General features: G+C 44.7%; 1 protein-coding gene across 3 annotated transcripts in view; it reads right to left on the bottom strand.

The window, feature by feature from the left end:
• Ank3 (ankyrin 3) overlaps positions 1-15172 on the bottom strand; it is a 445234-nt gene extending 430062 nt beyond the window's left edge. For 2 of the 3 annotated variants that reach the window (XM_057751281.1, XM_057751283.1), the window contains exon 1: positions 14623-15172. In XM_057751281.1, coding sequence (XP_057607264.1) covers positions 14623-14685 — 63 coding nt within the window. In that variant the 5' untranslated portion in view covers positions 14686-15172. The remainder of the gene's footprint in view (positions 1-14622) is intronic. The other variant, XM_057751286.1, reaches the window with a different exon arrangement.
• Between the last annotated feature and the right edge of the window lie 345 nt (positions 15173-15517).

The raw sequence follows: 15517 nt of genomic DNA, 5'->3' as shown, positions 1-15517 counted from the left end.
TAAACACACTCTACTAGAATTAAAACCACAGAACCTCCTACTTAAAAATACTTAAAATGAAAATTTGAAAAGCACCCAGGGAGGAAGGCTACGGTGTTTTGGTCCGAAACTGAGACAGCTTTTGAACGGCTCGCCCGAATGGATAAACCCATCTTGTAACATACAACAAAACCAGCAAGTTCTCTGACTTCTTCCCACAGACTATGGAGTCATTCGTACCTGATGAATGTTTTCATGAGACTGAACATCACTAAAAAGGGAAGGGAACTTAAACAATACCCCTGTCATCAGGTCTAAGAGCTGAGATCTTGGGGACAGCTCTGCAGCCCAGAGAAAAAGCATGAATCCACAAGCAAATGCATTTCCCACACTGTCTTTTCTCTCTTTGTGTATCTTTCCAACAGGAAGGTAGTTAATAATTGTTTGTTTGGAGGTCAGCCTTTTCCCTGCTACAATTACAGATTCAGTAGCCTGTAATGGAATTTCCCAAGAATGTAACTTATCTGGTTTGGACTCTAAAAAGAATGGACCAAAGGAGTGTCTGGTAAGCCTGCAAACTTCCAAAAATGTAATTTATCACATGACTTAAAGAGTAATAAGACACTAAAACATTAATATAAAAGAAATTAAACTATAGGCCAGGCAGTGATGGCACACACCTTTAATCCTAGCACATGGGAGGCAGAAGGAGGCAGATCTCTGAGTTTGAGGCTAACCTGGAGCAGAGTGAGTTCTAGGACAGCGAGGGCTACACCAAGAAACCCTGTTTTAAAATAAAAGAAAAAATAAATTAAAAAATAAGTAGGGGAAGGGAGGGTGGAAGGAAGAGAGAAAGGAAGAAGGAAAGATCAAACTATAAAAGTCTCTTGAAGGAGAACAGCTTGTTAACTATTAATCATATGAACCTAGAATTATTACATGGCCAGCAATCTCACACCTAGGATACCTAGGATATTTACCTGAGAGAAGAGACAGGGGTCTGAACAAACCCTTTCAAGAATGCTCACTGCTTCTCCACTCTCCATAGCCAAGAGGAAGAAAGAACCCAGAAACACATCAATGGATGACTAGGTGGGCAAAGTGTAGATTACTCATGCAATAAGTGAAAATTTGTTCAACTAAAGCAAGGAAGTACACGAACAAAGCCTTCCAAAGGCAGGAAGCCAAGCTTAGAGCTGCAAGACCACATAGCTCCCTTGATCTAAAATATCCACACCGGGTGACAAGACGGAGAAGGAAAGAAGAACGCTGGTTGCCAGAGCTTGGAGAACAAAGAAAACAGGCTCTGCTATGGGCAAGGGTTTGGGGAATGGGGGAGGTAGCCAGACAGTGACAGCGATACTTCGTGAATCAAGTTAAGGTGCCTGCATTGTTCAGGTTAAAATGGTGGCGACAGGAAATCTCATGCCATTTCTCACAATGGGGAGTCAGAAGGGAAACGTACAATTGACGTGATGCAAGCATATTCCTTACCAGGGGACACGATGGCTGACCTCCACTGCCAACTGAACTGGACTGAGCATCACTGGAACTTAACTCAGGAGGAAAGACCCGCCTTAAAATGTAGGTAAGGATGCTCAGTCCAGACAAAACTGGAGACAGGAGCAGCAGAGCTAGTAAGCCCAGCGTATTTATGCCTCTGCCTCCTGCCTGAGGTCAGGATGTGAGCAGCCACCTCACATTCTTGCCATTATGCCTTACTACCTCCCACCCCCATGATGAACGTCCTAAAACCACAAGGGAGGACAAATCCACCCTTCCTTCCTTCGGTTGACTTTGGCTTTAGCATTTTGTCACAGCAACAAGTAACTTATACTGAGGCCTTCTATGATAGGACCCAGCTATTTTTGTCACTAAATAGGGTGTTCTTCGTACAACTACTTTAGGGCTTATATTTTTAAATCCAAGATGTTTGTGTTGTTGATAGATATAGAATGACAACCGAAGTTCTACTTGAAAGGTACAAAGACTAGCAAACATCCCTTGTTTTCTTTGCACCTCAATTATAAAAATATCCAACCTCTAGGATGAGTTGGTACATCTGTTAGACATAAAACAGCATCAGAGACGTCAAATGGAAGCTGAAGACATTCCCTCAGGCCTCTGCACTTCCCTCTGCAAGCACACCAAACACACTTCCCTCCACAAGCACACCAAACACACTTCCCTCCGCAAGCACACCAAACACACTTCCCTCCACAAGCACACCAAACACACTTCCCTCCACAAGCACACCAAACACACTTCCCTCCGCAAGCACACCAAACATACTTCCCTCCGCAAGCACACCAAACATCTTATATCCCATTTATTACCCTGCCAGTATGAAAGTATGACTTCAATTTCTTTGGGAGAAAGTTGTCTCTTGAAGTTCACGAGGGGCAAAAGGATTCGGTGAACTTCCATGTGAGATATTAGATTTCAGTCCAATGTCGTTCAAGACAATTCAATGGGCGTTGCTATGTTTTCTCAGACTTTATCTAACCATCCCCAGTATGGTAACAAATGAACTGCAAGTGCTTGTAACAGTTTGAAAGAGACGTTAGGACATAGTGCTAAACAGTCTTGAGGTTTGCACAGGGTCACACAATTTGTAAATAAATAAATGACAGTGGGGAATTCCCCATCACCTGATTTTTCCTCTCAGGTTCCTCCACCCTCCCTCTCCACGCTGTGACACTGGAGCCAAGATGAAACCCAAGCTCTGGGCGCTTGGTGTCCCACATGCCCCTGCCCCTTCCTTCTGACTGTTAAATACAGTAGGAAGACAGAGGGCCAACCAAGTGAAATGTAAAATCGGCATCCAGGGCTAACTCACCAATGTCTCTAAATCTGACACGTAGTACCAGAAGTTAGCGTCACAAATAGCTAATGATCTCTCTACCAATTTTTATGATTATACAATACAATATGTCTTGTAAATGTGTTCCAAAATCAGATTTTTTTCTAGGGATACAGTAAATGCATAATCGTCTAAAAACAACTTTTAAAAAAAAAGGTGATTTTTTTTAACAGATTGGAAGACAAATTTCTGATTTTCTTACAAAGGAGGAAAGAATCCAACAGAGCAAATTAATGTTACCATGGTGGAACAAGCTATTCTGATTTACGGGAAAAAAAGACAGTGGGCCATTATTAAAGTGGAAAGAGGCGTCATGAGGGTGGGGCAGGGTGGGGTGGGAGCTGGCTCAGTAGTTAAAGCTTGGTGCAGAAGAGGACCAGAGTTTGGAGCTCCAGAACTCGGGAAAATACTGAGGAGGTGTGGTGCCCACCTGTGATCCCAGCCTTAAAAGGCGGCAGTGGGGATCCAGCCAGTGAGACCAGCCATATCTTTGAGCTCTGGGTTTGACTGAGAAACCCTGCCTCAAAGAATAAGCTTCCAGAGCCATCCAGGAAGACCCCTGTGGCCAACCTCGGAACTCCACAAGCACACACACATAAGTGCACCCCCACACGCAGAGAAACGTGTGTGCTCTCTGCACGTTACACACGTGCTCACGAGAAGGAGAACATGGTGGGAGGGCTTAAAAATAAACATCCTCTGACACCAAGGCCAAGTCCGACCTTTGCTCGGCCTACTTCTGACTGAGAACTCAGAGAGAAGTTGGACATTAAAGGGCCCTGGTAAGAAAAGAAACTCCATTTCTCAGAAACACTGTCTGGGGAAATCCCCGTAACTTGACTGTCCTTGGACGGCCCCTAACTGGAGACACAAGAATTAAAGCTAGCACGTGTGAGCCTGTCTTCTGTTCTCCGTACAATGTTCAGAGATTTGCCTTCCCGTCATCTCCACTTCACAGGCTTTCCAAAGAATCTTTACCTTGAAGGTGTTGAGCCTCAAAAGTAGCAGAGAAGAGGTGCATATCAATGCTCAATATGATCATAACAGCACACCTGTCTGTTCTCTAAAAACGAACGAACAAACAAATTGCTACATGTGCCTAAGAGTCACTTCCACATCACGTCGGTTATCAGAAGCTGTGCCACGGGGCGGGCTACCGACGAGAGGCCTGTAAACAGCTAACACTAACATTTGGTAGTGCTTATATTCATAACAAGGAGGACACTATATTCTGAGCTTTGTTCCAGAGAGAGCCTCAAATAGAAAAATTCTGTGAGCAATGCTGAAAGTTTCTCAGTTAGGGACGGATGCGCTAATGAAGGCTACCCGTGTGTTTAAAGCACATGGCCATGCCAGAAGCCTTCAGCAACCACGGCTTGCAAGGATTCCCAATAGCTGGAGACCTAAAACTTAGCACTGCCCTTCTAGCTTCATAAACGTCCTGTTCCTTTTTTCCCCCTAACTTTCAGATGCAGAGAACAGCTGTAGAGATGAGCCTTGTGCGGAGGGTCAGAATAGGGAACTTCAAATATCTGCAACCAAGCTGTTTGCTCAGCCTCCCTGATTTGTCGAAAACAACAGATTGAGGGATATCACCCCACTGGGAGCAGGAAGTGATCCACTTCGTTTTTGATAAACATCTTGGAGAGGGAGTAGAGTGGGAGCTGGTAGGATCAGATCCACAGCATTTAGGTTTTTAGAACAAACGTTGATGCTATCAAGACACATTTATTTGAATACACTGCTTGGGTTCACTTACCTACCTGCAATTACACACAAACTCTTTCCCACAAATATTCAGACAACCAGGGATCAATTTCTGTATTTTTGCTGTCCTTTCTACAGTGAAATGGAGTGGCCTGGAGAATGAGGACACCATTAGCCCAGAGACTATGGTAAGAGCCCAGAGAGTTTGCAACTTTGTAAAATGCCAGGTCAATGATCTAGTGCTGAAATCATTGTGCATAAAGAATAAAGAAATTAGCATCATTCAAATAATAAAGGGGAAATTAGACAATGCTCTCAGACAAATGACCAGAATTCAAACTTCTTTTCAAAGCATCACCTTGGCTTGCTTCAATTATTGCTTCTTTTTTTTTTTTCATTAAACACAAACAAAATGCTAGAATTAAATATGGCAAAGATGCCCCGAGCAGGGACAGTCATGATCTGCAGTGATGAAAACTCCAGAAGCTCCTAACACCTTTCAAGAAAATGATCACAGATAAACACGATCTCAGGGTTTCAGTTTCTGGCATATGTATTTATTTGTGTTTTGATTTTACTGAGTGGACTATACACGGAGAGAAAGGTAATGGCTTCATGGAGGGTGGCGAGCTATGAGTTTCTGTAGCAAAGTCTTTGCCATACTTAGCCGATGGTGGCTCGCCGTGAGTAATCAAGAAGGAAACACACACTCCAGGATAAAGGCCCAGCCTCCACTCACTCATCAAAAGCTCACTGAATGGTCTCCTACTCAGGTATCAGGTCTTCCCAACTGACTCCCAAGAATAGGAGTCTTTGCCTTTGTAATCCTGACGATTCTGGTTGCATCCCAAGAGGAAAAAATTCTTTTCACTATGGGAAGAAATCCTCAAGGTTCACACCAATAGGGAGAGTCGATTCTAAGGTCAAATGCTATCCTTCGTCAACATCCCAGGGCTTTTTCTAAGAAATCCCTTTCTCTCAACATGTGCTCTGTCCATAGTGACCAACTCCCTCTCGCAGTGTGACACATCCACCATTCAAGGACCATCTTCTTAGTTGTCTTCCTTAGCTGCACCAACTCTATGAGCTGTGTCCTCTCTGTCCCCAGTCTTTCTCTTTTTGTAGCAGCTGCTGCTGTCATATGTATGTATATCATGTGGATAGGCATACATACATTCATGAGTGTGTAGGTATATATGTAAGTGTACATGTATGCAACTAATTGGCAGTGTCAACCTTGGATGTTATCCTCCCCCCCCCCCCTTTATAAAAAGAGGGTCTCTCATCAGCCAGAAAGACTGGCAAGTAAAATCCGGGGACCCAGCCGCCTTTACCTCCCCTTTGATGGAATTACGGGCATGAGACATCATGTCCAGGTGGTTAAATGGGTTCTGTGCTACCTGAACTTTACCAGGGAGCCATCTCCCTAGGCCCTCATTTTTGTAAATTAGCTTATCACTAGTTGTCTAATTTGTATGTTCGTTTTCTATCTTTCCCCCATGTGTTCCTTATACCTAGCATGGTAATTTACTCTAAGAATAATTGTTGAGGGTGGTTGACACAAAGACAGAGGCAAACAATGCATGAGGTCTACAAAGAGCCCCTCACTGTGAGACCTTATTTAAGACATGCGCGGTGGAAATAGCAGAGAAACACAGCTTTAGGGGTGAGTTAAGATGAGCAAGTTGAAAGGGAAGTGTGGAGGCCGTTGACACCAGCAGCCTACATCCAGCAACCTGTTCACGTACATTCTGAGCTTCACATGAGAGCCTCCTCTTGTGCAAAATGTCATTGGTGACTTAGAGTTTGCTTTTCCTCTGTAACACTACGAAAGTGACCCCATCGGTTGGCATCTGTCAGGACATCATGGATGCGACTTGCGCAGTGTGCATTGTTTACGTTATTTCCCTGAATCGGGAGAACCCACTGGGCTTCAATGGCTGCAATGGAAAATTAATAGAGAACCAAAGAATTGAAAGAAACTCCTAGACGTTACATCGTTAGCACAGCTGTGGAATATCAGCTCTTCAGCCAGGTCTCAAAGAAAGACAAAATAAAAACTTAAAAATCAAGTTGTGTGAAAAACAGGAAACGTCCTCTAAGATCGATGACAGAAAACGCCTTTGTGTGTGTTAATTACAGGAAACGAATAAACCTGCACTGAATTAACATTATTTTCTTGGCAAGAAGGTGCAATGAGTCAATCAAACATTAACTTCCTCTCAAAGTCTGGATCCTTTCATTGTATGATGAAAGGTTATCCATGATGACCTCGTGAAATGGCAACGAATAACAGAAATGTGAAAAATCTCAAAACCTGGGCTGGCAGATAACTCGGTGTGTACAGGTGATTCCTGCTCAAGCTTGATGGTCCGAGTTTGGCCTCCAGAACTCATACAAGGAGTCTATGTGGAAGAATGCATCTATAATCCAGTTCTCCTCTGAAAAGATGGGAGGCAGAGGCAAGAGAATCATCCAGAAGGCTGTGGACCAGCTAGCCTGGAGTGCACAGAGTGACAGAATCAAGAAGCCCTGCTTCAGTAGAGGCTCAAGGGGAGTGTATGTTCTATGATGCATACGCCTGCAAATAATGTGTAAGCATGTGCGTGAGTGATTATGAAGCAACCATCTATTAAAACATTCCTGGAAATAATTTTTCCTATAAGACTGAATTCAGTTGCTTCCTGGACCTCTGAATGGTGTCAGGTACCGCAGAGAACAAGAGCATATCCCAAGGAAACAGCCCCCCTTCCCTCTCACTCAAAGCTAACCTGCAGCCACACTCGCTTGTCACCTGTCACAAGTCATAGCTCTGGAGAGCTCGCCACCCCCTCACTGAATCACTCACAGCTCCTGAGTACAGAGATCTCCAGATCATCAGAGGGTACATGCGGAGAGTGCGACTGTCCCCAGACATGTCTCAGAGGGTACATGAGGAGAGCGTGGATGTCCCCAGACATGTCTCAGAACAGCATAAACAAATAATTTCCACAGGAAGACACACAAATATTCGCACTATGTAGGATAAACATGGACTATAAATAGCGTTACATAAGGTCAGGTTGGGTTTTGACACCAAATGAGTTCAGGTCAGGTCAGAATTTGCCACCGAGTTCAAGGAAAAAAGAAAATCCATTCTGCCTTCTGGCTTTTCCAGAGGTAGAGAAGGGGCCAGGAGCCTGCACTGCATGGGAGGCCTCGCTGCATGTTAAAGGCCGCACACAGCCTCTTGGCCCCAAGCTGCTCCATGTAAAATAATTTAAATCAAGTTTCTTCTGTTTTCTTTTGAATGAAAAAAAGTCTCCAGAGGAAAATGTCACTTCAAGTTTTGAATTTTGGAAAAGAAGGTGATGACTATACTGATGGTTTGCTACTCTGAAATTTTAAAATCAGGAAATGATATGTCAGGCTATCTTAATCCATCCTGCCCTTCCCTGGGTGGCGGGGGAGGAGCAGGGGGAGAAGGGGGGAGAGGAGAAGCTGTGAATGCAAATTCAGCATTACTATAGACAAAGACAACACAGACATCCCTGTGCTTAGAGGAACAGGGGCCAGAAAGACAGCTCATCTGGAACAAGCACTTGCTGCAGAAGTCTAGGAATCCGAGTTCAATCCCGGGAAGCCACGTAAAGGTGGAAGGAGGCAGCCACCTCCACAGACTGCCCTCTGATCCCCCACACAATTGCTAAGCCACAGTGCTCCTCCTCCACTGTGTCTGCTCTACCCCAACCCCTCACAGGATAACAACAAAATAAAACAAAGTAAACAAACTCAAATGCCAAGTTCAAGAAAACACCATCATCCACAAAAAGGCTTAGAGGAAAAGGAGTCAAAATGCCTGCTTCACGGATGTGGGCTCTTCAAACATGGAATCATCAAGGGCTCATTGACATGAAGTTGAGGGCAACTGACACAGTAAGACGAGCAAAGAAGGATAATAGGACGTGGGGGAAAGCCATTGAAAGTTGTCCCGCAATATAAAAGCAAAGGCTCTTTGCAGGGATGTACATCGTAAGTGGAAAGACAGTGAACACGTCTTCCTGCAGATGTATCTCTGGTCCCTCCAGTGTAACAAAGCACCGAACACATGATTGCACTCAGTGAGCCGCTTCTCAAATCCCCGCGCTCACAAACAAAAGCCTTTCGGAGGTGATTTACCTGAAAAGGGGTAGAGACTAAAGGAGGGAATATTTAAACATGGGTGGAAATGGTAATTCAATGTAGCTGCCACAGGCTCAGGGCACACCAGCCTCCTGTCACCTTAGTAAACAGCAAAGAGTCCTCCGGAGACATAACCACAGACCTGGAGCAGAAACTTCATGATGCTAGAGGTATTAAGAACATGGGGAGACCATGTTCAGTCTTCCTCCGAAAGCTACATACATGTTTGAGCATGCTTGTTGATCCTTACCAGAGAAGGAAGACATATACTAATATTCAGACCATTGCAATCTAAAGGGCGCAGGAAAGAAAGGATAGAGGGAGCCGTAAAAATTAGCTTAAATATAGCAAAGTATATGTCCTTAGGATGGAAGACACCAATAGAAGTTTTCTGAAGTTCCATAAAAAACAAACAAACTCATTGGAACGGGACTCATTAGCTGATAGAACTCCAAGTATGTCCTTATTTTTCTCCAATATGACACTTCAAGGAGAAAAAATAAAATCACCGGATAAAAGACTCAAAGGACCTTTCTTAGGCAACACTGACAATGGACAACATGGCCCAGTTGCAGTGAAGCGTGGACTATCAAGAGATACAGCCATGAACAAAAGGGGAGACCCTGTCTTAGTTGTCTTAGTTAGGGTTTCTATTGCCACAATGAAACTCATGACCCAAAGCTAGTTGGGGAGGAAAGGGATGTTTTAGCTCACACTTCCATATTGCAGTTCATCATCAAAGGAGGTCAGGATAGGAACTCAAAAAGGGTAGGAACCTGGAGTCAGGAGCCGATACAGAGGCCATGGAGGGGAGCTGCTTACAGGCCTGCTCCACATGGCTTGCTCAGCCTGCTTTCTATAGAACCCAGGACCACCAGCTTAGGGATGGCCCTGCCCACAGGCCCTCCCGCTTGATCACTATGGTCCCACCCACCATGGGTTGCTCCCTCCCCATCAATCACTCAGTAAGAAAATGCCCTACAGATGAATCTTATGGAGGCATTTTCTCAATTGCGGTTTGTCCTTTCGGATAACTCATGCTTGAGTGCCAAGTTGACATTAAGATTAGCCAGTATAGACTTGGTCGGTTTTCTGACCAAAATACGAACCCACATATTTTTACACTATAGCCTGTTTTATCCCAAGAATCCATATTAAAAAACAAAAACAAACACAAATGAACAACAAACAAAACAAAAAATGCAATGGGCCATGGTTTCTTGCACTTGTGACCCTAATACTGAGGAGGTGACATTTCAAGTGACATTCCAAGGTTCCTTGGCCAACAGCCCAATTGGTAGGGTTCAGCCCAGTGAAAGGTCCTGTCTCTACAAAACAAAGATGTTGGCTGGCAAGATGGCTTAGCAGGTAAAGGCACTTGCCACCAAACCAAGAACTCACATAGCTGAAGGAAATACGCAAAACTTGTACTCTGGCTTCTATATATACATACATGTGGTGCATAATGAACACTGAAACACACACACACAGAGAGAGAGAGAGAGAGAGAGAGAAATTTTATAAATCAATTTAAAAACTTTTAGAGACAGGAAGCCAAACTGGCTTCGTTACATGTATGTGTGCACGCACGCACGCACACACACACAAACACTTTTTTTTTGTTTGTTTTTCGAGACAGGGTTTCTCTGTGGTTTTTGGAGACTGTCCTGGAACTAGCTCTTGTAGACCAGGCTGGTCTCGAACTCACAGAGATCCCCCTGCCTCTGCCTCCCAACTGCTGGGATTAAAGACGTGTGCCACCACCGCCCGGCTCACACAAACACTTTTAATCATGTTTGGTGTCTTTCCCTCCATCGTCATACCTGGCCATAATACATCCCTGGGATCCTTCTCCAAAACATATAAGCAAATGCTTACATCCCTAAAGACACAGGGACATTCCAAACCTCTCATCTCACACTGTCTCTGGAAGGCTCCTATCTCTTAGGAGACATGAAATTTCCTCAGACCCATCTAGACTCTGCTTTTCTCCTTCTCCATCCATCCTTTTCTGACCTCCTCCTCCAACTACCATTTGCTACCACATCCTTCTGCCACCAGTCAGCCTTCATTCACTTGTCTTTGGTACCCATGACACCTTTCCCCATCACCACTCCACACTGCATCCACTCAATGAGGCACATGAATCAACAGAACATGGGCCATCACCATAAGTCCTGTGACAAGTACCTAAGGTTGGAACTCGGCTCACATGCTTCCATTTGGATGTTGTTGTGGACTGAATTCAATCCCATCTGTTACCCAAATTCATGCACTGAATTCCTAATACCCAGTATTACTGTACTGTGTATGTTAATACAACTCTCAAGAGATGGCTCTGGTTAAACATGATTACGAGGGGATATCCTGAACCAGTAGGACTGCTGGTCTTCTTAGAGGAAGATAGAGACCTAACCGAGGACGTGTGCTCAGAAAAGGACGTGTGAGCATCAGGAGAAGTCTGCAGGCTGGAAAGATCCTGAACTTGACTGGATGGCACCTGACCTGACTTCCAGCTAACAAAACCAAGAAAAGGTAATATTCTGCTACGTAAGCTGTGGAGGGCACATTATTTTGTTATGTCACCCTGAACTGACTATATGGATGCTAAGGAAACAGTCACAAAATGTCACTTTTTGCATTGTCTCTTTGGTGGCTTGGTTCAACCAAACTAGCCTGCTGCTTGCTATGACGTGGGAGAGCGCTTGCCTGGCCATTCCTCTCCCAGGCAAGCCTGAACTCCCACCATGAAGATGACTTAGGTGCTGCTATTCAAGCATTCCAGAAAACTTGGTCCTGTTGGCTGGTTCTCTTTCATTTTACTTTGCTAATCTCTCTGGTAGCTGTGCCATTTGATGATTTTCTCCTACGACACTGTATCCAGTTACAAGCAGGAGTGGATGAGCACTTGGGGCTCCTGTGTATTAGTAAATTCTTCTCTTGTTACTAGACTAAGGAGAGAGAAAAATTTTTGGGAAAGAGTTACATACATACCTAGTCACCTCTACTTTTCTCAAGGTCAACAAAATACAGGCATTATTAGAAAAAAAAGAATTAACTCTTTATGTCCCCAAGCAAAATGAGAATAATTGATTGACTCCATTACATTGGTCTTGCTTTCTCACTATTAAATAGAGCTCGTAAGACACTGGACCCAAATGCCTTCAGCCTGCCAGCTGAGCTGGACATAGCCTTCACTAACACAGAATCTCCACCGTCATCTTGCCAATCACTTCTAGACACAGATGGATTTAATATAAAATTTGAAACCAAAGTAACTCAATCCTTGAGGTAGGAAATACGGAAAAGGCTCAGGGAGGTTAGGGGATGCCAGAAAGAGGGCGGGTTGACTGCATGCTCATCAGAGATGTTGCATGAGGCCACACCCACCACCACTGCAGTGCAGGTCACTTGGGCTACTCAGAAGCCTCCTGAACTATTCAGGGGTTTAAAAACCACTCATTAAAAAAAATGTATATTCCATTTCACTCTGAATGAAATAGTTAAAGATAAATGCATATTCATTTAAAGAATTAAGTATTTGTTGATTTTAATAGTCACATTAATTTACTCTATAACCAACAATAAAATATAGTATCTCTGACCTGGAACTATAAGGAGACAAGGTTTCCTAATAGAAAAGCTATTTGGCTTGTGGGTCTTCTATCACAGCAAATTTGGGATGAATTCAGATCACTAAGCCACTAGAGATAATTTACTTATTTGGTGCCAACTGCATACCAGGCAGCGTGTGACCAGCAGGGAGTCCATGTGCCTGTGAGAACAGGGCTCTCCTACTGCCTAAGCTGCTAAGCATCTACCATAAGAGGGGGTGTGCCATTCCAGAGCCCCCTGCCACCCCCCACCTCCCCCCCATCTGCACACCAAGGTGAATCAAGGGAGAGAACGGTAAGGCAAGATCTTCATTTGACCTTCAATGGTGGGTGGGATAACGCTGAAGCACTCAGTGTCTGAACCACTCAGTACTCGGTGGGCAAAGACAGCAAGAGACTGAAGTGGTTTAACTTGGGGGCTGGCAAGAACTCCGCTGCAGATGGCCGGAACAGAAATGAAGGAAAATGCTGGCATGTGGGCACAGTATTTTGGAAGACTCGAGTTTGGTAGTCTGGAATTTGGAGTTCACTGAGGCAGCAGGACAGAGATGAGAAGGTACTGGGCAAGGCCATGATGGAGACTTTGGTGAAGACCGTGCTGGCAGCAGGTGGGAGACTGTGACACAGAAGGGGGGAGGGCTGGAGGCAGTCTCACGCATTGTGTGCTCCAAGCGGAGTAATCTCACAGGAGACATGAGATCATGCCAGAGAATCTTCAAGGTAAAGGAAGAAAGAAAGAAAGACCCATGTCCAAAGAGTGCCCATGATTTACGGCCATCCCCAGGTTGCTGCTCGTCCTCATCTAGCTGGTACTGTCAGGGTTCATGTATTTGTCTGGCGTCTCTGTGACACGTGGTGCTCAGAATCATGGTGGAGCCTGTCAGACCTTAAGGCTACAGCTCACAGACATGAGCCGAGCTGACAGTGTTCCCTGAGAACAGCGCCACTCTGCTAGGCATTAAGCAATTCATTTGTGCTGTGCAGCTGCGACCTGCTCCCCGGGGAAATCTCCCTAGCACCGGCCAACGCCATCAACCCTTAGAAAGCTGACGACCCAGAAGTCAAGGCTGACTTCAAAGCAATCTGGAGGGCACCGAACCACTGCCCAAGAACGTCAGCATGTCCCTGAACATGCCTCCGCTAAGCTGCCAATAGCAGCTTCTTCCTTTAAAGTGTGTCTTATTCCCATGAACCTCTTTTTCCACAAATAATAAGTGGACTGTGACCATTTTCTCGATGCTTGATAGATTCAAGCAGTAGTTGCAGTATTTCATCTCCTCTACTGTACCCAATCAATCCCTGGGGGTCCACTGGCTGAGCATACACCACACCGGGGCAAGGAAATCATTTTAAAGAGACATCACCAGCTAGACCAGTCCTGAGAATTAAAATGTACAAATATAAGGGTTTGAACTGAAGACTCAAAAATGTAGTACCCATCCTCCTTAAGCAGCCATGAACTACAAAATCCTGTTTCAGGGACCTGTTTTCCTTTGTTCCAGATGTATCCAGATCTTTCCTTTGGGGGGCACACCCTGAACCTGAGACAGTTTCTGAACCATAGTGGGTCAAAATCACAGTCCAGATCTGAGAATTCCCTTTCCCCCATGTCAAAATGGACCGAAAAGTTCAGGGCATATCTTAAGATGGCACGCACATTCGTGAAAGCCGGAATGAATCTACAGGTTTGCAGCAATCATCCACTGTTCTTTTGACAATTCCTCAGTTCATGAGGAAAGCAAATTATTCCTATGAACTGAATGGATTCCGGAGGCATATGGCTGTCCGGCAGCAGGACTGAATACAGACCAAAGATTTGTCAGCCATAAAATGAATCAATAATTAAAATGGAGTTCACCTCCATGCCGTGAATTTAAAGTCTAACTACAGGTTTCTCCAAGTTTGCCTAAAATATGCATTAAAGCTTAATATCCATACCATAATAATATTCATTAGTAATCATACCCTACTGATTAACAAGCATCGGGGAAATTTAAGGGGTAGGGGAAACACACCCACTCACCTAATTAGAACACATGTTTATTTAATGTCCCTATAATCACTATGAAAAAGAACACTAGCTTGGCAAATTTAAATCACGATGTTCTAACATCGTAAATATTTCAGCAATGGACCCCAACCCAGAACACACCCATTAACCGAGGAGGAAAAACAAAAGCATTCTGTTTCTAGAGGCGTCTTTGCAGTCTAAAGCCAACCTCTCACAAACGCAGCCTCCGGATTACTTCCTCCGGGAGCCAGAGAACAATGAGGGAACATGTTGATTCGGCTTCTTACCTTTTTCCCTTTCCTCTTCCTATGAGCAGGCTTGGCGTTCTTCTCCTTTGGTTCTTCACTCATCTTTCCTTTAGATCAGGGGAGTTGAGACGAGAGAGATTACCTTCCGTGTTCCCACATCCAAACCCGCGACAAAGAGTCACAGCATTGAGACCAAAGTCCATTTAGGGAGCTCCCCAGGCAGAGCGGCTGCTTCAAGCCAGCCCTGGCTGCTGTCACAGGCAACTTGGGCTGCCCAGCTTGCCTCGGGAAGAAACTGGGTGTTCTCTACAGCAAAACCTTGGTTATTCCTCTGAAGAAAAATCAATATTTCAGCCCTTCGTCGTTTTTCCTTTTCTTTCTTTTTCCTTTTTTTTTCTTTATTCTTTTAGCTAGTCATTATCCTGAGATAAGATCTTGACAAGATTTCAGGGCTTGCTTCTCCACAGTGATTCTAGCTTGCAAATGGTGAGAGAGGGAAAGAGGGAGGCAGACGCGCGTGTGCGCTGCACACACACACACACACACACACACACACACACACAGACACACAGGAACAAGCGAGACTGCTGACGAGTCCCTGAAGCCTTCCCAGGGGCTGGCTCACTGCAGTTTGCAGGCTGGGAAGCCAAGGCGAATGTAAATGCTCTCAGAGATCAAGCCTCCAGAGGACACATGTGTTGAAAGCATTGGGCATACCCAGGAGGCAGCAGTGGGGGTGGTGACAAGAGATCAGGTTACTGGCTCGTGAAAACACACACACACACACACACGCGCGCACGCGCGCGCACACACACACACACACACACACGCACATGCACGCTCCATGATACAAACAATAAAGAGACCTGTTACTGTCGAAGAAAAAGCTGAATTCTTATCATGAGGAGACTTTGCTTTTATTTTTTTTATTTAA

Source organism: Chionomys nivalis, chromosome 19 (genome assembly GCF_950005125.1).
Source record: "Chionomys nivalis chromosome 19, mChiNiv1.1, whole genome shotgun sequence".
NCBI lineage: Eukaryota > Metazoa > Chordata > Mammalia > Rodentia > Cricetidae > Chionomys > Chionomys nivalis.
Note: the sequence above shows the minus strand (reverse complement) of the source record. Positions and strands in the feature narration are given on the sequence as shown.